At 40.7% G+C, this 21,782-nt stretch overlaps 1 protein-coding gene across 2 annotated transcripts in view; it reads right to left on the bottom strand.

Annotated features, from left to right (window-relative positions):
- Nucleotides 1–21,782, bottom strand: part of def8 (differentially expressed in FDCP 8 homolog) — a 51,453-nt gene that overhangs the window by 7,871 nt on the left and 21,800 nt on the right. The window contains exons 5-11 of one of the 2 annotated variants that reach the window (XM_067998033.1): nucleotides 18,077–18,218; nucleotides 14,021–14,185; nucleotides 10,241–10,368; nucleotides 8,415–8,528; nucleotides 7,495–7,575; nucleotides 6,421–6,561; nucleotides 5,108–5,217 (exon numbers count right to left, since the gene is read on the bottom strand). In XM_067998033.1, coding sequence (XP_067854134.1) covers nucleotides 5,108–5,217; nucleotides 6,421–6,561; nucleotides 7,495–7,575; nucleotides 8,415–8,528; nucleotides 10,241–10,368; nucleotides 14,021–14,185; nucleotides 18,077–18,218 — 881 coding nt within the window. Of the gene's footprint in view, nucleotides 1–5,107; nucleotides 5,218–5,507; nucleotides 5,986–6,420; nucleotides 6,562–7,494; nucleotides 7,576–8,414; nucleotides 8,529–10,240; nucleotides 10,369–14,020; nucleotides 14,186–18,076; nucleotides 18,219–21,782 lie in introns of those variants that run through there. The other variant, XM_067998034.1, reaches the window with a different exon arrangement.

Here is a 21,782-nt window from a genome sequence, read left to right as displayed (position 1 = left end):
AAAGAGACAAAAAAAAACAGAGAGAGAGGCAGAAACATCCGGAAGGCAGAGAGAGCCAGCAAATGACCCATTATATTAAAAACAGATAACATTTGTTCGCTGGTGGGGTAACGTGTAGCGTGACATGAACCCAAGGTCCCGGTTGAGGCCGTCCTCATGGGTGCGGAACTTGGCTATCAATTTCTGCTCGACGATTTTGCGTTGTCGTGTGTCTCGAAGGCCGCCTTGGAGTACGCTTACCCGAAGGTCGGTGGATGAATGTCCATGACTGCTGAAGTGTTCCCCGACTGGGAGGGAACCCTCCTGTTTGGCGATTGTTGCGCGGTGTCCGTTCATCCGTTGTCGCAGCGTCTGCATGGTCTCGCCAATGTACCATGCTCTGGGGCATCCTTTCCTGCAACGTATGAGGTAGACAACGTTGGCCGAGTCACAGGAGTATGAACCATGCACCTGGTGGGTGGTGTCATCTCGTGTGATGGTGGTATCTGTGTCGATGATCTGGCATGTCTTGCAGAGGTTACCGTGGCAGGGTTGTGTGGCGTCGTGGACGCTGTTCTCTTGAAAGCTGGGTAGTTTGCTGCGAACGATGGTCTGTTTGAGGTTGGGTGGCTGTTTAAAGGCGAGTAGTGGAGGTGTGGGGATGGCCATAGCGAGGTGTTTGTCCTCATTGATGACATGTTGAAGGCTGCGGAGAACATGGCGTAGTTTCTCCGCTCCGGGGAAGTACTGGACGACAAAGGGTACTCTGTTGGTTGCGTCCCGTGTTAGTCTCCTGAGGAGGTCTATGCGATTTTTTGCTGTGGCCCGTCGGAACTGTCGATCGATGAGTCGAGCGTCATATCCCGTTCTTACTAGGGCGTCTTTCAGCGTCTGTAGGTGTCCATCGCGTTCCTCCTCGTCTGAGCAGACCCTGTGTATTCGCAGGGCCTGTCCATAGGGGATGGCCTCTTTGACGTGGTTAGGGTGGAAGCTGGAAAAGTGGAGCATCGTGAGGTTGTCCGTGGGCTTGCGGTAGAGTGAGGTGCTGAGGTGCCCGTCTTTGATGGAGATTCGTGTGTCCAAGAAAGAAACTGATTCTGAGGAGTAGTCCATGGTGAGCTTGATGGTGGGATGGAACTTGTTGATGTTATCGTGTAGTCTCTTTAGTGATTCCTTGCCGTGGGTCCATAGAAAGAAAATGTCGTCGATGTATCTGGTGTATAGTGTTGGTTGGAGGTCTTGTGCAGTGAAGAAGTCCTGCTCGAACTTGTGCATGAAAATGTTGGCGTATTGGGGTGCGAATTTGGTCCCCATGGCTGTTCCGTGTGTTTGGGTAAAGAACTGGTTATCGAAGGTGAAGACATTGTGATCCAGGATGAAGCGGATGAGTTGTAGGATGGCTTCCGGAGATTGGCTGTTGTTGGTGTTGAGTATTGATGCTGTCGCAGCGATGCCGTCATCGTGGGGGATACTGGTGTATAGTGCCGAGACGTCCATCGTGGTGAGAAGTGTTCCTGGTTCAACTGGTCCGTGGGTACTGAGTTTTTGTAGGAAGTCTGTAGTGTCGCGACAGAAGCTGGGGGTTCCCTGTACGATGGGTTTCAGGATGCCCTCGATGTATCCAGAGAGGTTCTCACACAGGGTTCCGTTGCCTGATACGATGGGACGTCCGGGTGTGTTGGCTTTGTGTATCTTTGGGAGGCAGTAGAAGTCTCCCACGCGGGGATTACGTGGGATGAGAATGCGTAGGATGCTTTGAAGGTCTGGATCGAAGGTCTTGATCAGTTTGTTGAGCTGGTGGGTGTGTTCTTTGGTCGGATCTGCGGGTAACCGTCTGTAGTGTTCCTGGTTGTCCAGTTGTCGGTATGCTTCTTTGCAATAGTCTGTTCTGTTCTGTATGACTATGGCTCCTCCTTTGTCCGCTGGTTTGATGACGATGTTGCGGTTGGTCTTGAGAGCGTTGATGGCGTTGCGTTGTGCTCGGGTGACATTCTGGACTGTCTTCTGAGTGCGGCTGATGAATCTGGCATTGACGCATTTCCTGACAGCTTGAGCATACATGTCCAGCTGAGGGCAGCGACCCTCCGGAGGAGTCCAGTTTGACTCTTTCCTCTTCGGTTGCTGTACCGCGGATCCCTCTGTCTGCTGTTCCGGATCGTCGATTGTCTCATTGGGTTCGCTGCTGAAATCTTGGGGTTTGTGGTAGAATTCCCGGAGCCTCATTCTCCTGATGAATTCCTCTGTGTCCGCCGCGAGACTAGTGGGGTCCATTTTGGTAGTGGGGCAGAAATTGAGCCCTCGGCTGAGAACTTCGATTTCGTCTGGTTGAAGGGTGTGGTCGGATAAATTGACAATAGACTTCCCTGTGGTTGCAACCGTGGTACCAGGGGAAGCTTGGTCGTTGCTGGTGGTGATGCCGAGTTTCTCAAGCTTCCTGCTCTTGGTTTTCATGTAGGCAGCGTAGTTCCGTTGCCTCGTCTGTTTGGCGGTATAACGTAGCTGGTCTGCTGTGTCCTGAGTACAGGTTGAGAGTATGGACTCTATCTTGGTTTCGAGGTTGTGGCGTCTGCTGTAGAGTTGGTGTATGAGATGGTTGCGGAGTGTGCGAGAGGTACGGCGGCAGAGTCTCTCAGCGTAATCCGAGTTGTATGTGGACTTGAGTGGGTTCGTGATCTGGAGTCCTTTCGGGATCTTGTCTGCTTTCTTGCAGCTCTGTAAAAACTTGATGTCTGTGTCTAAATGCGCGATCTTCTTGGATATCCTTTCCACTGTGAGCCGGCAGTTTGTGGTGTCGATGGTAGTCATGATGTGGAGATGCCGGTGATGGACTGGGGTTGACAATTGTAAACAATTTTACAACACCAAGTTATAGTCCAGCAATTTTATTTTAAATTCACAAGCTTTCGGAGATTTTCTCCTTCCTCAGGTAAATGTTTCAAGATCTCCTTGAAGCCTACGCATTTATACATATTGAATAATACATGGTGTTTACAGACTGCCTCTGCAACTGCCCGTTGCCAAGGCAATCACCGTGTTCAGACAGAGAGGTGTCATCTGCAGAACCCCCGAATACACATTCACAAAAAAACAAACAGGGAAAAAAAACAGAGAAAAAAAAGAGACAAAAAAAAAACAGAGAGAGAGGCAGAAACATCCGGAAGGCAGAGAGAGCCAGCAAATGACCCATTATATTAAAAACAGATAACATTTGTTCGCTGGTGGGGTAACGTGTAGCGTGACATGAACCCAAGGTCCCGGTTGAGGCCGTCCTCATGGGTGCGGAACTTGGCTATCAATTTCTGCTCGACGATTTTGCGTTGTCGTGTGTCTCGAAGGCCGCCTTGGAGTACGCTTACCCGAAGGTCGGTGGATGAATGTCCATGACTGCTGAAGTGTTCCCCGACTGGGAGGGAACCCTCCTGTTTGGCGATTGTTGCGCGGTGTCCGTTCATCCGTTGTCGCAGCGTCTGCATGGTCTCGCCAATGTACCATGCTCTGGGGCATCCTTTCCTGCAACGTATGAGGTAGACAACGTTGGCCGAGTCACAGGAGTATGAACCATGCACCTGGTGGGTGGTGTCATCTCGTGTGATGGTGGTATCTGTGTCGATGATCTGGCATGTCTTGCAGAGGTTACCGTGGCAGGGTTGTGTGGCGTCGTGGACGCTGTTCTCTTGAAAGCTGGGTAGTTTGCTGCGAACGATGGTCTGTTTGAGGTTGGGTGGCTGTTTAAAGGCGAGTAGTGGAGGTGTGGGGATGGCCATAGCGAGGTGTTTGTCCTCATTGATGACATGTTGAAGGCTGCGGAGAACATGGCGTAGTTTCTCCGCTCCGGGGAAGTACTGGACGACAAAGGGTACTCTGTTGGTTGCGTCTCGTTTATATTAAAGTCATTGACTTACGTTAGGCTCTCTGTTTGGGGAGGGTTATGTTGCTTGTGTCTTCCCTTGTGACTACTTGGAAGTAATTATTCAGAATATATATTCATTTGGGTGTCTGCCTCCCCTCAGACAGAAGGTTGTGGATTCAAGCACCACTCCAAAGACTTGAGCACTTAAACTAGGCTGATACTTCAGTTCAATACTGAGGGAGTGCTGCACTCTTGGAGGTCCCATCTTTCATATCAGACATTAAACTGAGGCCCTGTCTGCCCTCTCAGATGAACTTAAAAGATCCCAAGGCAATATTCAAAGAATTGCATGTGAGCTCTCCCGGTATCCCAGCCAATAATTATCCCTCAACTAACATCAGCAACACAGATTATTTAATTATTTATCTCATTGCTATTGGCTGCTGCATCTCCCCTCATTACAACAGAGATTACACTCCAAAAGTACTTAATTGGTTTGGAAACACTTTGGGATGTCCAGAAATCGTGAAATTCGCTGCATAATTGCAAATTCTCAGTTTCTTTACCTGTTCGTTCTCAGTTTCCAGCTTACTTGCCTCTTCTCAGACTGCCCTCTTACTGCTGTAGCACTGAAAGTTTTATATATATTTTAAAAAATTGTGTTCAGCCTCTGCTGCTATGTTTTCTTTCTAGGTTCCTCTTGCCCCTCTTCACCTTTTTAACACGTTTCTCCATTTAAAAAAAAAATACACTCAGTGAAGCCCTTCCCCTTTCACCCTACAAGATTTGTAGAGGTTGTTTTCCTCTATTTCACTTTTAACTTGCTGGTTAGTCCACTTAGGTCTTATTTGTTTAGTCTGAATTTGTTGGTTTTAGGAATATATTTATCCTGCAAGCTCAGCATTATACTTTTAAAAGTTTCAGGTCCTCTACTGGAGTGTTATTGAGCAGCCTACGCCAATCCATTTGTTTTAGTTGATTCCTCATTTCTTTTTTGACAGCAGTTATACTGGTAGTGGTCTTTAATCAGTTCATGGGTTGGCAATATTAACAGACAGTTGCAATACATTTCCCATTTAAAAGAAAAATGAAGTACCATTCCAATGTAAGCCCATCCTAATATGAATTCCTTGATGCATAGACTGTGAGTCAATCGGTTATCTTGGGTCAAGCTGCAAATTTAAGAGTCTGGAATTGACACCTACAGTGTGATTGGGCCTGGTCATCTACATCAACCAGGAAGTGGTGCAAACATTACCTAGAATTCTTTGTACCAACCTGTGGAATACAGCCGAACAATCCTGGCACACTGACGTGTGGCTGTCGAATGGAAAAAGCACATCTCCCTCTTTGCACAACTCGCAGACAAAACCTTTAGCCTGACAGCGCTACAAAAGAAGCAACAGAATCAAAGATTGATTCACAGCTACCTGTTTCTATAAACCCAACTTTTCCACATGTTGATACAATTCATCATTTTAAAATATAGCTTAATACAATCGTTGGAACAAAGAATTTCTAAAGTTACTGTAACATTTTATTTTATATATTTGACTAGAGATTGAAAAAAAATCTACAGATAGATCATGTGGAATACTACTGACTAGAACTTAGTCAATAAGTTTGTTTTACACATGCAGTAATTATGTAGTAATTTTCTATTCAAAGTATACACAGGTGAAAATTATGAACTCAAAAGTTGCAAATACACAATTATATTAGATATTTTGTTGCAGAAAGCAGTTAGTAGAACTAATGGGTAACAATTGGCATGATTGGCATGTCATTCTCGGTGCCCTCATAATATATTTTTTGCACTCAGCCCATTAGTGATTAAATGTGCAAATAGTTTTCAGGCTATTCAAACATTTGGAGAGAGGACATCAGCACTGAGCCTGATCCTGTACTCCTCCCAATGTCTACACATGCACACTTCTAGCAGGGACTGCTGTATGGCAATCAGAAGCGGCATTCACACTCTACCTTCCTCTCTTAACCCAGAGATGCTGAGGCCAACTGTAATGCCCCTACCACCACCCCAGTTTAGAGCAAGCAAAACAGTCCAGGCTGTCGATCAACTTAGGTCCTTCCTGGTCCATATCACTCAGATTTTCACTGCCTTATTCAGCTGAGCCATTGGGGGAGCACAACTTGCTCTGTTGACAAAAAATTTAAATTAGGCCCAAAGTGCAATGCAGCAATGGCAGTTGTATAATTGGCAAAACATTTAAGCAAAATATTTCACCATTCTATTGAAAAAAAATTAAAGCATGAAGTGCAAGGCCTGAGTTCCAGATGCACCTCCTTATTGCTCTTAATTTAACACTTAACAATTCAGTGAATTAGGTGACAGGAAACTGGATTTAGCAAGTCTTCTTTCTGACAAACAATGTTAAAGTTTGACATTAAAAAACACCACTTTGAGAACCAATACTGTAATGCTCTTTAAAGAAGCACTATAATGTGCAAGATTTTTCTGAAGGCGTGGGATTGAGGAAAGTGATGCTGGTAACTAAGATACTTTACCCGTCTCCCCTTTGAAGACTGATGTAATCTTAAAGGGTCCCTTAAAAGTAAAAGTCTGACTGTACCTCACAGTCCAGTTTGATGTGTTTTGCAAAGATGGTGTGGATTTCAGTTAAAGTGCAGCTCAGGTGCCCAGTGGAGGTGTCAATTAAATCCTGTAAAGAATACATTTCATCGTTTTCCACGAAGTGCTGTCGATCCTGTAACTGTAAATGCAAACATTTAGAGGTACATTGAAAATTTCTTCCACAAAGATGGATATGATGGGCCGAATCATGCTGGAAAAATAACGGCATATTAACGATGCGCGCTGTTATTAATGCGCAAATCGGCCGGCAAGTTTAAGGGATTAAGCGATACAGCGTGAGTTGTGAATCTCCCGAACTTGAGGGTCAATTTACACTGCTCTGCTGTTTGCTTCACACAAACGGCATCTCGCCCCTAGCCTCCCTATTATTTTTAAGGACTTGCTGGATTTGCACATTAGTTGCCCATTAAACTTGCCACAGAAAGTTAGGGCTGGTGATTAAGAGTGCAAGTACCCTTATAACAATATAAAAGTGTTAATGCAATACCAATCAATCTCTGAGGCCAGGAAAAGGAACAATTTGAACTGTTCAATCTCATGCCTGCATGTAGTAAATTGTTGTTAGATATTTTTAAAATTTCAATTTTATTCTTAATTTTCCTTTTTGCCCCCTCTCTCTCTTAATCCAATCTTTCTTTCCCTCTATTTCTCTTTCTGTGCCTGATTTGACTCCAATTCACCCACTCAAATAACAGAGGAACGATGGAGAAGGAAGGTCAATTAAAGGATTGAGAAAGTCTTATTGGTTAAGGAGATACACTGTTGGTCTCACCATTAACTAAGGTCCCAGAAACCCAGTTGCCTTCACCATGCCATTATCAGCTCGTACTTCCAGCAAGTTACGGCGCAAAAAATTTGAGCTGAAGGGGGAGGGAAAAGGTCTAACTAATGGCATATGCTGCAAGATTTGGCCTGGTGGATTTTTTCCTACAACTTCAATTTCAAAATAGGCAATTTGGACTAAAACGCTGTTTTTGTTTTCCCTTTTGAATCAATATTGCAGCATGCAATATCACTTATGGACATGGCTCTGGTGACAGAATAAACTAACCTGCAGCAATAGCCTTGCCTCCATTGCCTCCTTACACGTGATGAAATAGGGTTTCATTAACAGGATGTCTTGTCTGAGTTTCTGCAGGCAGAAACCAAACACAATACATATAACTAATGAAACAATTTTAACATACATGCTTTTCACTCCTTCAAGATCAGTTCACAGAAAATTCTCAGTAAGTTTCAATAGAAATCATACAGTAAAGTGAAAAGAAAATAACTTAATAGATAGTGGGAATTTATCAAGAACAAATTCTACTCAGTTTTAACGTTTCAGCTTTCTCACAAAATACTCTGCCAAATGTTCTGGACAGAGCACTCAAACAGGCTAAATTCTCTATCTTTCCCCACCCCCAAAACCAAGGGGAAAAAAAATAGGGCAGACATTGCCTTTCCTTTATGCCAGACATTCTATGGGGGGGGGGGGGGGGTGAAATCTCAGCAGCACATGTGATGTAGCAACCTTGAAAATTTCCAGAAAATTCCAATTCAAACAAAGAAAGATTAACTTTTAAATTGTGAAAAGTCTTCAAGGATAGCAGTGACGCACAGGGATCAAATGTTCATGTATTTGTAACTACAGATTACTTTCTTGCTTAACAACTGATTTTCATGCAGTTTCCCCTAAATTAAAATGGGATATATTTGATTTCATTCAAAAAGTATAAACTGTTAGTAAAAATAGCTTTGAGAACTTAAAATAACTTGAATATTGACATGAGTGTAACATTTTAAATCATGTGTTGAGTCTCAAACTGGCTTGTAATTGGAGGGTCTGCACAATTCTCCCCAATATTTACATTATTTTCTAGTTAGTACCTTTAGTAACATGCAGTTCTGGTTGAATTTAATCAATAGAAATCAGGCTTATTTGTTGCACATGCTCAGGTGTAAAGTGTACACTGGATCTAGGCGTACCCGAATTTCCACAAGTTCCTCCACATAATTGAAGAGTAGTGGATTAATCTCTCTAAGTTTCAGTACTGGCCGGGATATCATCAGTGTGAGGTACCTCATACTATAGCGGCACACCTAATGAGAAGGGAAAGGAAAAAAATCAGGCACTGTCCCAAGTAGCAATGGCTGATGAATATTTGCAAGTGTCAGGACCCCTGTTGCATATAGAAGCCTCAAGTTTAAATGCATTCACACTCTCTTTCTGGTAATACATAATAACATCCTACGGTGGCACCATTTTCACATTGTTTATACGAGACCACAACAGACCTTGGACTACAATGTTGCTATGATGCATAAAAGATCTGTCTTGTTTAAAATCATAAAGACTATATTTTTAATATTTCTATGGGAATAAGTAGATTGGTAATATTGTGAAAAGTTTAAACGTCTCCCTTACATTCTGAAGGATGTCTGTTCTTTTGTACTGGGGAATTGCACGTCTTGACTAAGGTGTCAATGTCACTTTAAATGCCTAACCTTAACCAATGTAAAGAATCTTACACCAGGTTATAGTCCAACAATTTTATTTGAAAATCACAAGCATTCAGAGGCTTTCTCCTTCGTTCGTTCACCTGACGAAGGAGAAAGCCTCCGAAAGCTTGTGATTTTCAAATAAAATTGTTGGACTATAACCTGGTGTTGTAAGATTCTTTACATTTGTCAACCCCAGTCCATCACCGGCATCTCCACATCATGGCTAACCTTAGCCAGGTGGATTGACAAACAGGTATCACTGCTGACTGCCATTATTGGTGCGAGTCAACCCAGCATGGAGGAAAATCATCACTCTTAAATCAGAGGTGATGTTCCGTAGGTGTAAACAGGTCAGGAAAACTGGCCTGGCAATTCCTGTGTCACTGAACAGTTTTTATTTATAGATTTGAGAGATTGGGAAGGTTACTTTTACGGTATCTTCCTTTGCTCCAGTTCTGACTTCAAAGCAAAGAATGAGTATAACTGTTGCCGAGTATCAAAGCTGCTTTGATGTACCTCTGCCAGGCAGCAAACAAACTGGGGCTAGTGAAACACTCTATGCCTGGCCCAGAGATCTAAACCACGTGGTGGCAACTCGCACCATTTTCAGTGCATATCTTAAAGGGTTTATTGTTCACCCGTAGCCCAATATTCCATATTACTTTGCAAGAAAATCACATGGTTATTAGGGAACGTGGGCTTGCATGTGGAAGCATTTTTTTGCCTGTTGGTCATGAGAAAAACCTATCTGAAGCCAGTTCAAATCACAACAGTTGCATTCACTTTGTTTTGCATACATATCAAGAGTGTGAAAATGTGGATACATGATTATGAGAGTGTTTATGCATATAAAAGTTTCCATAAATCAGGCTAAGTTCTACAGACAAACTCATCATGATAGTTATTTTAATCATCTGTCACAGTTTGACCTCATTGATGGTATACTGTGCATCTCTTTCAAAAGAGATTCAATATTGAATCATTTGTTTCACTTCTTATTTTTCCCACTATTTTAACATGTTGCAGTGGTTTCCCTATAAATGCGGTTGGGGGGTGGGGGCAGTGTGAAAGAGGAAAGACATGCTTTTGTATTTCTGGATTCCATCATGTAGGTTTATAAGTACTATACCAAGTTACAAGATTAATATATAAAAAACTATATACTGGAATTGCAATTCTGCTTGTGGTCAGCATCATTTTCTAATGACCCCCTCTTAACTATTTTCTAGTTTCCATCTTCATAGCTGTTACCAGAGTGTTCTCTCTCCCAAACACAAATGTTACCTCTTCCTCCCACCCATGACACTCACTTTATGGGTTTCAAAGTCCCAATTGTGTATGACACGTGCAGGGATGACTGCTGCATCATTCCAGTGGCAGCTGCTGCAGTAATATTGTCCTGTGTAGTCACACTTTCGCACTTCATTAGGCACACCACCTGAAGTGTAAAATAAAGGAGGTGAAGAAAGCATGAGTGACGGCAGAAGTCTCAAAAAAAAATTAGAGGTGGAAGACACAAGCACAAGGGGGAGCAGCTGAGCTGAATCTGAATTTCATGACAATCCTTTACATTCCTTTGATAATGCAAAAGATTCCACTTAAAGGCTCATCTTACAAGACAAAATGTATAGGACAAATTTAAGCATCTCCAAAATGAGGACCACAAAGGCTCACATTCGAGGCCCAAACAAGTCAGGAGGTCAATACCAGTGATGTCCATTCATCATCAGGTCACAGGACCATGCCACTTAAGTAACATGGCATTACATTTTGTTGGTGGGGGGGGGGGGGGGGGGGGGAGGAGAATTTGATATTACAATAATGGAGCTGGTCGTGGAGAAATAGATAGCAAAATAATCCCATCCCCCTGACTGGAGAAATCCCATCCATCTTCAGTCAGGTACACTTCAGAGATTTTTTGCACAATGTTCCTGGACTATATGAAGACATTCATGTTTCAAAATTTTACATACTGGTATGGTTGTAAATGTCACACACAAAAAAATATACAAGAGCATACACTGACACAACGAGCATGTTGGTATAGCTGTAACCATCAATATAGTAGCATTGTGTGTTGCAGGATCATTGTGGCCATGTTGGGTGCGGGAATAAAAGATATGAGCAGCAGAGTTCTAGCCGAATTGGAGTTTGTGTGGGATGCAGCTTTAGTGGTCAGCTAGAAGGGCATTGGAAAACTCTGGGGTGAGGGCTGTGGCCAGGATAGTCAAGCTGAGGAGGCAATGGTTCAGTGGGGTGAATGCTGATTTTAGGTCACGCAGTATGGCCGGATCTCTGGGCACAATCAGAAAATGTGGCCATCCCTACCACATACTCTCAAAGACTCTCATCACCTTCAACAACTCAATGTTTGTATGTGGATCTACACTAGATTTTCATCCAAAAGCCTCATCATACAATGAATGGTTTAAGAAATACTTTCTAGAAGAGGATATTTGACCCTTATGAATGGATTTTATCTTACTGTATTCCCAGAATTTGTACCATCATTATCTTACTACTTTTTACTGCTTCTGTATAATTATCCACTTATAAATAAATCTGATTATTAATTTTTAGTCTGTCTTAGTTGACAGTGTGGTATTTACCCTTTTCATAATAGATACGAGAAGGTGGTGAATGTCCATGTGGTCTCCAATCTTTTTTTTTTATTCGTTCACGGGATGTGGGCGTCGCTGGCGAGGCCAGCATTTATTGCCCATCCCTAATTGCCCTTGAGAAGGTGGTGGTGAGCCGCCTTCTTGAACCGCTGCAGTCCGTGTGGTGACGGTTCTCCCGTTATAATGTAATTATAATCTGTTATAATGTAATTAACTGGTAACATGCTATTCCACTCAACATGCACAAGGGCCTAACTTTCAGCTCATAAGCGTTGTTCTGCTTATGGAAACTGCCTTTTTGAACACAAGTTAAAAGTGTTGGGAGAAAGGCTGAACTGTAAAACCCAACATTGTTGTTATTTGTAGATTTTAGTCATTGTGCTATGAAGGTGCCAAGGAAGCCAAATTTTCGTGGTGAGAAGAGGCCTAGGAATATTATCTAAGTTTTTACAATAATAAAAGAAAAATCGATTGGCGTCTTAAGATTTTCTTTAGCGAGCTAGAATATGTGATTGTAACCTGAAGAGGCCACAAGCAAAATTTAATCTGATCTTCATCACACTTTAAATTATTGACTTATTGAAAAAAACAACAGCCATCTAGTGTTGTAAATATTGATTCAGCTGAAGTATTCATGAGGGGATTTAATTAACTGCTGACTCAGCAAGGAGTTCAGGAATATAGATTTGGAGCAGGAGACACAAAATGGCCAGAATTGGGTGACTTAACAAGCTGGATATGCTGAATGGCTACATTTTAAAAACGTAATTTTACTCCCATTAGATATAAATATAACCAACTACATTTCTCCAATTTCTTCCAAGTAAATTATTGAAGCAGAACCTGAATTGTACAACTGAGGTGGGATAAAACAAGTGAAGACTTTAGGATACAGTTATAACTCACACGAAAGCTCAAGAAGCCGAATCTTACATTATAAATTTAAAACAAAGTTGCAAAACAGTAATCAATTTTACATTGTTCCCTTCTCAAAAGGATTGCTTCATGAAGGAGTCAGGACTTGAAACGAAGTATCAAAAATGAAGTTTGAAATGTTGATACAAACATTCAGAAATTATACTGAATATTTTCAGTAGTGAATCTTTACAGTATATTGTCGGCAGTGTGCTCTGCCAACAACTTTGTTATTGGAGGGTCACTGCTTAAAATATGAAGAGCTCATGGTTTAGGATCAGGGGACCATAGTTAGCAGAAGTTCTCTAGAGTACATCAGTTCAGCCTTGTAAAACATAGGCTTTCAAACTGGGATCCCTAGACCTATGAAGTCCTAGAGGGCAATAGATTACACGAGATTTCTACATTTTTCCCTATTTTTGTTGACTTAGTAGCAAGCCTGTAGCATTGTCTTCCTTTCGATAGCTAACATTGTCCACCTGCAAATACCGATAACCAATAACCTAGACCAAGAAGCCCAACATTAAAAAGTGAAGATTCTGGGTTCAGAATTTCTGCATGCTAAGTTAAAAGAACAAGATAAGTTGAGATGCTCAGCCAAAGCCTCAAAGTCCTAGATAGCTTTTCAAAGAAGGATTTTTAAAAACTGGTTAGTTATTACAGCCTATTCAACTTTGAAAAGAACAGTGAAATCTGCCATACAAATTTGTCTCTAAATCATCTAATGGCGACCTCAACATTACATCTGAACCTATATTAATAGTCTATGAAGAACTTTCTAGTCCAAAGGGCAATTACAGATAAGTTTCTCTGGCTATGCTATTTTGTTCTCGATTACCTTACTACTCCATAGTAGAATACATTTTTCAGATCTGCTTTGTCCAGACACCAAAAGTGATTCAGAAAAAGAAATTTTTAAAAAAACCACATAACCCTGTCTGTCACTGAGTCGTCCCTCTTATTAATTCAATCCTCCATAAACAAAAAAAGGCATTGGCCTCTCGCAATCACATTTACTGGAGATATCCTGCAGATTTTCCAAGTGTGTTTCTAGTGTGATCCTAAGTTACCACACATGCTGTTATCTGGTGGTTCCCCCATCATCTTTTGAAAACAGTAAGGAAAATAAGTTACAAGACAAGTCCCCAGAATCCAGTCATGACACCTCGACACTAGTAGCCATCGCTCTAAGGAAGCTCTACTAATCATCCAATCATGCTGTCAAGACCTACTGTACAAATACACAAATACATAGGAAAGTACCAAATTGCACGAATTAGTCTCCTTTGCAGAAGGCTCATTAAATACAGATCAAGTTGTTAGCTTTCTACTCGTGGGCTAGCTCTGAGCAATCTTGAATTGCTGAAGAACAAAATATTAGTTAGTGATGGAAGACATTGATATATTCATTAAGATTCAAATAGGCAACCAGATTTTGATGCAAATCTTCCCCATTCTTCACCTTTAAAGGGAACAGAGATGCTGTTCATTTAAAGTATAAATTAATATGATAATTGTTTAATGCTTCAAAGCAGATTACAACATTGTACTCACGTAGAGAAATTGGCTGCCGACACTCTCCACACCGGTAATCTTGCCTGTCCAGTCCCACTTCTGGACAGATATTGAGTTCAAATTCAGACTGATGGCTAACCTTTGATCTTACACAGGATTTGGTGATTTGGTTCAAACACTTACTGTGACAACGGTAGTAACAACCTGCCAACAAGGAAACTAAACTCAGTTAAAAATGGTGACCTGCAGCGTCAGAGGGATAAATCAACCACAGCTGCTCATATACTTTATTGGACTTATCTTCCTGGCAATACATTCGTTTCTGGACAAGAATGCTCAGTATTGGTGCATGGATTTTACACTGGACTGCAAGTGTACAATGCACTGAGTTAGTGTGGCAGGATTTCAAAAAATGAGATAACTTTACTTGACAAGAAATAAAATTAATATCAAATTGCATTACAACTGAATTATGTTATTTATTAAAGCATTGTCTCCTGGGAATCCCTTTCATCCTGATCAGTTTGTTAACTTGTACCATTTGCTAATTAACTTTAGTTTGCAGTCAAAAGTACTAACAATATTCAGTGTATAAATCAGATGTGTCTATACCTCTACCAATTATTTAAAACTGTTGCAAAGCACAGCCAATAGAGCAATTTTGTTCTTTCAGGGGAATGTTATTCTACATTTCATGCATGATGATTTACCTAATTAAAACATTTTCATCCAAAAACCATCCATTGTCTTGCACTTCAAAAGATGTCACAAGGTTCCTAGAGCAAAAGTTAACATAAGTCCTTGTTTCATCCAATGAAATATTCCAGCAATTAAACTTGTACGAATCAAAAGCACTTCAATTTGGTTGGTAACCAAGGAGGAAAACTGAGCAATCAAATCAGTCAATTGTTTTCAAAGCAACCATTCATTAAACAGAATATATCACTAAATGAACCAAATTGCTCAAATAATTTCTTCAGACAGGTTTTTCTGCTGTTTATCATCTTAAGAGGTGAGTATATTAGCTAGAAGCAACAACAAAAAATTACAGTTTTGGAAACAAAGTCATTAAACTTGTGCATAAAATTAGTTAATGCTAGAAATGCCTGCAAGGAGTCAATCACAAGACGTTTCTGGAGCCTGGCAACCCATGTCATAATTACTTGGGAGAATGCCTAGCAAGTTCTACCTCCTATGGAGAAATTGCGTGCAAGAGATGCATCAAGGGACTTATAATTTTCATCCTCCTCCCATGAAACTACAATACCCAGAGCAGACTATATAGCCCATGTAGAAAATTTATAAACAGTAAAGTAGGAGCTGAGGGAAAAATATAATTTCATTATTTTCAGCTTTTGAAATATAGTTTTAAGCCATTAAACAACAATTCTGAGTTAATGGTATTTTTTGGCATGAGATTCTTTGTGTTGGTCAGGTGGCTTGATGTTTATGTCAGGGCCAGAGGTGGATGTTTAGTTGAGTGTCCAGTCCCACACCATGATGAATGAGCACTTGGCCATTGGTGACAAGAGTGAGAAAAACTTCTCTTGGCTGTGCTTATAACTTTTATAATCATGTGAAAAACTGAGAAAAAAAGAGGAAGGTTTTGAGGATGGAAGAAGAATAAATATATCTTTCAATGACACAAAATTGATAGGCAAGATGAACGTGCATCAATAAATGGAAATTAGAGGTTTGGGGAGGGAAGAACAAGGCTATTTGCAACTTAAACAACTTGGTTAAATAGTATTACAAATATATCTGTACGGCCTTTATCTTTCAGTATCAGTAATATGTGCAATATTTTACCTCGAATTAGTTATGTGACATTGTTACAAGCTTAAGGTCCTACAATAGATATTCTCTCAAACAGCAATGCTAGTCACTCCCCTAAGCAATGAGTATCTTGCGCTTAAGGTTGTGAGTGTATTGCCCAATATCTAACTATATGATAGCGTAACCCAAAAGTATATTAACAGTATTCCTTCAGGATCTGAACTGGATATTTGCACCTATACTTCAATTTCTTTGAAGGCGAACTGAGAAAACACTTGGTGGCACGATGCTAGATGCAAATTGTTAAGATGCTTTATTTCACAGCATACAAAGATAGAGCAACCGTTATGATCGGAATCACTTAATTCAGTCAGTATAACTGGTCTTTGCATAATAACACAAATTAACATGCTACACTTCACATCAGTGGATCGTCTTACTTTGACTTCAGCAGAATAACCCTAAACTACTCTCCACATACTACTTCTGAGCCTGGCCAAATCCTGTCCTTGCAGCTTTCTGTTTGAAGGCCTGACTGATTGCCTATGTCTCTGCCTGTTTTATTTTCCTCCTTCAATTCATGGCCAGAAAGGAGCAGATTCATCCCAACAAAGTGGGTGTAATATGTTTTATTAATCGCCTAGACAGGCTAATCAATACCTTATTATTCTGATGAAAGGTCATTGACCTGAAACGTTAACTATTTTTCTCTCCACAGATGTAGATGCTGCCTGACTTGCTGATTATAAACAGCAAATTCTGGAAAATATACGCACACGCACACATATATAAAAATCCCAAAGCTCAGATCACTAACATTTTAATCACCCATCATCTCAGTACCTTTTTAAAAGCTTGTGTGAATATATTTTGCTTAATCACCCCACCAACACTTAAAAGTAACTCTCTTCCTCCTCCCCACATAAAAACAAGGGAGGGGTGGAAAAAGAGGAAAGATCACAAATTAATGGCCATTTCATATTGCACCATATACTGTTAAAAGCAATCCTATTAGTATAAATTACCCAATTCTTTTTTCATTAAAGACACTGAAATTCTCCTGAGACAAGGGTTTCATCTGATACCTTCAAATGCAGGCAGCACAAACAGCCTACACCAGTGATGCAAAAGGTAACCTATCTTGGATTTGGCCCTGGGGAGATTGTACTCTCTGTCCACTTGTACATACCAACAATGTGCTTTTGGCATTGCTGGCTGATATTACCCTTCCATCACATATGGGAAGGTCAAGTGACCAGACTGCTGAAGGCGGAATTGTAACTCTGCACGTGCAAGCGGCAATTTTAGCACCAAGAACCATCACAATTACTGAACTGAGGGGGTCTAAAAGGCTGGACTAAGCACAAGAGCAAGAAGTTTGTATAAGCAACATTTTACTGTACAAATATGTGCCCCTGAATACCACTACTGCATACTCCAGCATTACAAGCTAGCTGTGGGAATATAAAAAGAGTTGCATTTTAAGCAAACAATAGGCTATTTTTCAGTAAAGATAAAATTATGCTGAACAGAAGCAGATAAGGGACATTCACAATAGCAGCACTTTACACAGAATGCCAAAAGGTTTTCTCCTAATAGTTAACATTGTGTCATTGTCTCAAGGACTTCTACTGAGCCAGTCTCGGTCCATTCATCCATCAAGAGGGAGGATTGTTAAAAATAACTCATTTAGGACCACGATGCCTGCCAATTTCATGTCATTGTAATAGAATATTTGGCCACAAAGCATCTTAAAGTGTCTGAACATTAATATGTATATATAAAAATCATATTGGAAATGATTTTGGACATATAAAATGTTAGCAATTTCAGATAAACACACTAGTACTACAGATCCTATTGAAGATGTGCTGTAACTATTTTTTTTAAAAGAGGTCCACAAGGACTTATGAAGTTCCAATATCTTAGATCAACAACTATAATAACTCACCTGAATGAAGGCTTAAGTGCCAGATTTAATCCAAACAAAAATTCAAGTTTTGATTTCATAAATTCAGATTCTATGAAGCATAAAACTCAGCATTTAAAAATTAATCTCACAACTATGCTGCCAAGCAAAAAGGGAAATTACTGTGACTTCATTGATTCAGCAGGAGGAAATGGCCCATTCAGCTTGACAACCATACTAGCCTCATTATAAAAATACTACAGTAGATCTAAAAATATATTTAAAATATTAGTATTAGTCCAAAGTGGGTATTCAAAAAGAAATATTTGTGGATATGTTTATCTGTAGATTTTATTTAATTAGATCTAGGCAACAGTGAATGCAAACTGGGGTAAATATCAGGCATTCACCTGTGCACGTGTACCAAGTTTGAAGCAAGCCCCATATAATGGTGCTACACTTGTCACAGAACTGTTTGACACTTTTGCTTTTCTCCTTGTAGAAGCAATGCTCAAGCAGAACTCGAATATTTGGCTCATCCTCATCAGGATCCTATAAAGAAAGCCAATACAAAGGTTGTTAAACATCTATTTAACAATGGCCTGTTTACATTAATCTTACCCCAACAGTTCAATGTGTCTAATCAGAGGTTCTCACTAACTTTGTAACGGAGGACCATATCGTCTGTGGAAGCCACACTTGCAAGTTCACAGATTTAACCATTTCCTAAATGGTTCCTCCCACCCCTCCATGGTGTCCGAATTAATGGCAAGTGGACAGTGGATGGCACAGCAAATGAGATTCTAAAACTAATCCCAAGCTCCTCTTTATACAACCTACAAGGGCCCCAACTGAAGTGTAGGGGAATCCAATTCTGGAGAGTCGGAAAAGAGGACACAATCCACAGCACAAAACTATCAATAAATGGAGGACTCATGTGAGGAATAGAAATGTCAGTGTTGCAGCAGAATATGCTCTCCAGAGGCTGGAGTAAAGGGAGCTGGTTGATATTGTCCCAGAAGTTGCTGGAACTTTGGCGGTATATCGGTGTAAGAATGAAGTTGCGCTGCTTTTTCCCTGAGAAAATTTGTCTGTTAACTAACTTACGCCGATTTTGACCAAAACATTACTACGCACAGATTTCCTCGATCATTTGTGTCTCTCGAGGTACATCCGGCAAAACCCTCTGCTGTTCAGTCACATAGCTCCGCCTCCATGTAAAAGACCAGCTCATGCGAGTTTCCTGCAATGATGCCAGCAATGCGCTGGCATAGGTTTACATCCTATGTAAAAAATGTAAACACAGCAGAACCCAAAATCAACAGATATTGGCGTAACTGGAGGAGTATCTGCATTTCCCAGGTCTGACACTTTAATTTGTTTAGGAAAGAGACACTTTTACAACTATTGGCAGTTCCTTGTTCAAAAATACTGTTTTTATTTCCTTCTATACAAATAATTTTAATTGTTAAATAGAAACTGCAGTGTTTGCCCTAGAGATTCAAATACTTTTGCAAATTCCCCTCCAAAGCACCAACTTATTTAAACGAACATTCAACCCGAATTCTGCAGCGAGTGACTCATCTCCTGACTCCCCAAAGCCTTTCCACCATCTACAAGGCACAAGTCAGGAGTGTAATGGAATACTCTCCACTTGCCTGGATGAGTGCAGCTCCAACAACACTCAAGATGCTCAACACCATCCAGGACAAAGCAGTCCGCTTGATTGGCACCCCATTCACCACCCTAAACATTCACTCCCTCCACCACCAGCGCACAGTGGCTGCAGTATGTACCATCTACAGGGTGCACTGCAGCAACTCGCCAAGGCTTCAACAGCACCTCCAAAACCCACAACCTCTGCTACCTAGAAGGACAAGGGCAGCAGGCACATGGGAACACCACCACCTGCACGTTCCCCTCCAAGTCACACACCATCCCGACTTGGAAATATATCGCCATTCCTTCATTGTCGCTGGGTCAAAATCCTGGAACTCCCTACCTAACAGCACTGTGGGAGAACCTTCACCACACGGACGGCAGCGGTTCAAGACGGCGGCTCACCACCACCTTCTCAAGGGCAATTAGGGTTGGGCAATAAATGCCAGCCTTGCCAGCAACGCCCACATCCCATGAACAAATAAAAAAAATACATAAGTTGCAAGATTCGGAGCATCCTCCATAGGACTGTATTGGTGCATGTGTAATTTCTAAAGAACTGTGGTCATGAAGTTTTATTCTTCTACTTATGTTTCGCAAATGCCTAAAGCACAACTGCAGAGTTCTTTAGAGTCACTTACTTCTTCGTTATTATATGATTTTCTGAAATAGAGATTGATGCATTGGGTAGAAGAGACTTTACAAGTAAGTAATCAAAATAAATAAATACTGGCCCGATTCAGAAATACAATTATAAAAGTGGCTGTATGAGACAATGTAATCCAGTTGTAGCTACTATTCAAATCTGGTTTTCTAAAAATTCTCATTTGGGCTTCCTGAATTAGTTGCACTTATCAAGGACTTAGTGAAAAACGACATTTAATTTATTGGCAAGTTGAATTATTTAAAGAAATATACAATGAATTAGAAATATTAGCATACAGGTTATCATTTTGATCAACTTTTGTTATAACTATGACTGAAACAACTGTTAATTTAAACCTCTCTCCAAATATTTAGAAATTAGAATGCAAGACAATATCACTGAATTTGCACTTGTTTTGTGCCAATTTTTATATTCCAGAGTAAGCAAGTGAGTTCTACAGGAAATTTAGGTAAAAGTTCCCATCGGTAAGATCGGCACAGAAGCCGGCGTAAATTTTAGCATAATTTCTGTGTAAGTACGATCCAGGAAATTCCAGCCCATTCGGAGGAGATTCTGAACCAGCCATTATGAGTGACACAGTGTGATGTCACTAGTTAACATGCTATTGATATGTACATTTGGTTTACCTGGAGATGGAGAAAAACCAAATACAATGGGCCAAATTTTACTGTAAAAATAACAGTGAGGCTAACAGCACTCACCGTTATTCATGTGCAAATTGGACAGTAGCTTCCAGCAACTGCACATGTGCAGTTAAAAGCAGAAATCCAGAAGTTGCTGTACCAGATGCCCTGCTCCTCCAAAAGCTGCACGAATATGGCATCTCACCGGCTGGCTCACCGTTCAAATGTATTGAACGGCATGAAGTTCCTGTACTGACGTCGCAGATACGGATTAAACTGGTCAACATAAGTTAAGTCAAATCATTTCAAGTCTAAGTACCATTTTAATGGTATGGTAAGTCTTAATTACTGCTAAACAACCTCTCTGGCACTGAAAATTAACTAACAAATGTGGAGCCTCATTCCTTCAGCTTTTAATTCTTGTTGGACGTTTAAAAAAAATTACATTTAAATAAAAAATGTTTTTCTTTCGGTCTCCTTTAACTCAGTTAATTCAATATTTATTTCCCCCTCTTTATTTCGTTCACTGCACCTGATTAGATATTGAATTCACTATTCTAACTTACACTTCTTAGTTCAGTCTGCACTGCTCATTAAAGATACTTCAATCTGATTGGTTATGGAGATACACTGCTGCTCGCCCTGTTCTCAGGTCCCAGATACCCTGTAGAGCTTGCTGTGTTTTTTGGATCTCTCATTTAGAGGAACTTGGCGTGCAAAAGCTCCTAGAAAGGCTACGGGCAAGTGCAAATTTCACCGTTCACAGCAAAATCCAGCCCAAAATGTTTTCTAAACCAAATGGACGTTAAAATGCACATTAAAAGCATGGCTTATTAAAAACGCACACACAATTCGTCCTTCGCAAAGAACTGCACTGAAAAATCCAACTGCATTTGCTAACTCCATTTGAATAATGGCCATGTTAATACATCTATGCCAATTATATAATTTCTTTCACAGTAAACAACAGATTGCCTATTATTTTCATAATATAATGCCAACATTGCCCTCACAAAAGATTGTGCTGATCTACAGTGAAGACAATTGCTTTTGCCAAACCCCAAAGCAGAATAAATCCAAAAGCAACTTGAAAATGTACAGCTGAAACAAAATCCATCGTAACTTAGCACAGGAGATGGTAATGACGCAGTGCAACCAACGCAAGAA

The sequence above is a fragment of the Heptranchias perlo genome, chromosome 16, assembly GCF_035084215.1.
Source record: "Heptranchias perlo isolate sHepPer1 chromosome 16, sHepPer1.hap1, whole genome shotgun sequence".
Classification (NCBI taxonomy): Eukaryota; Metazoa; Chordata; class Chondrichthyes; order Hexanchiformes; family Hexanchidae; genus Heptranchias; species Heptranchias perlo.
Note: the sequence above shows the minus strand (reverse complement) of the source record. Positions and strands in the feature narration are given on the sequence as shown.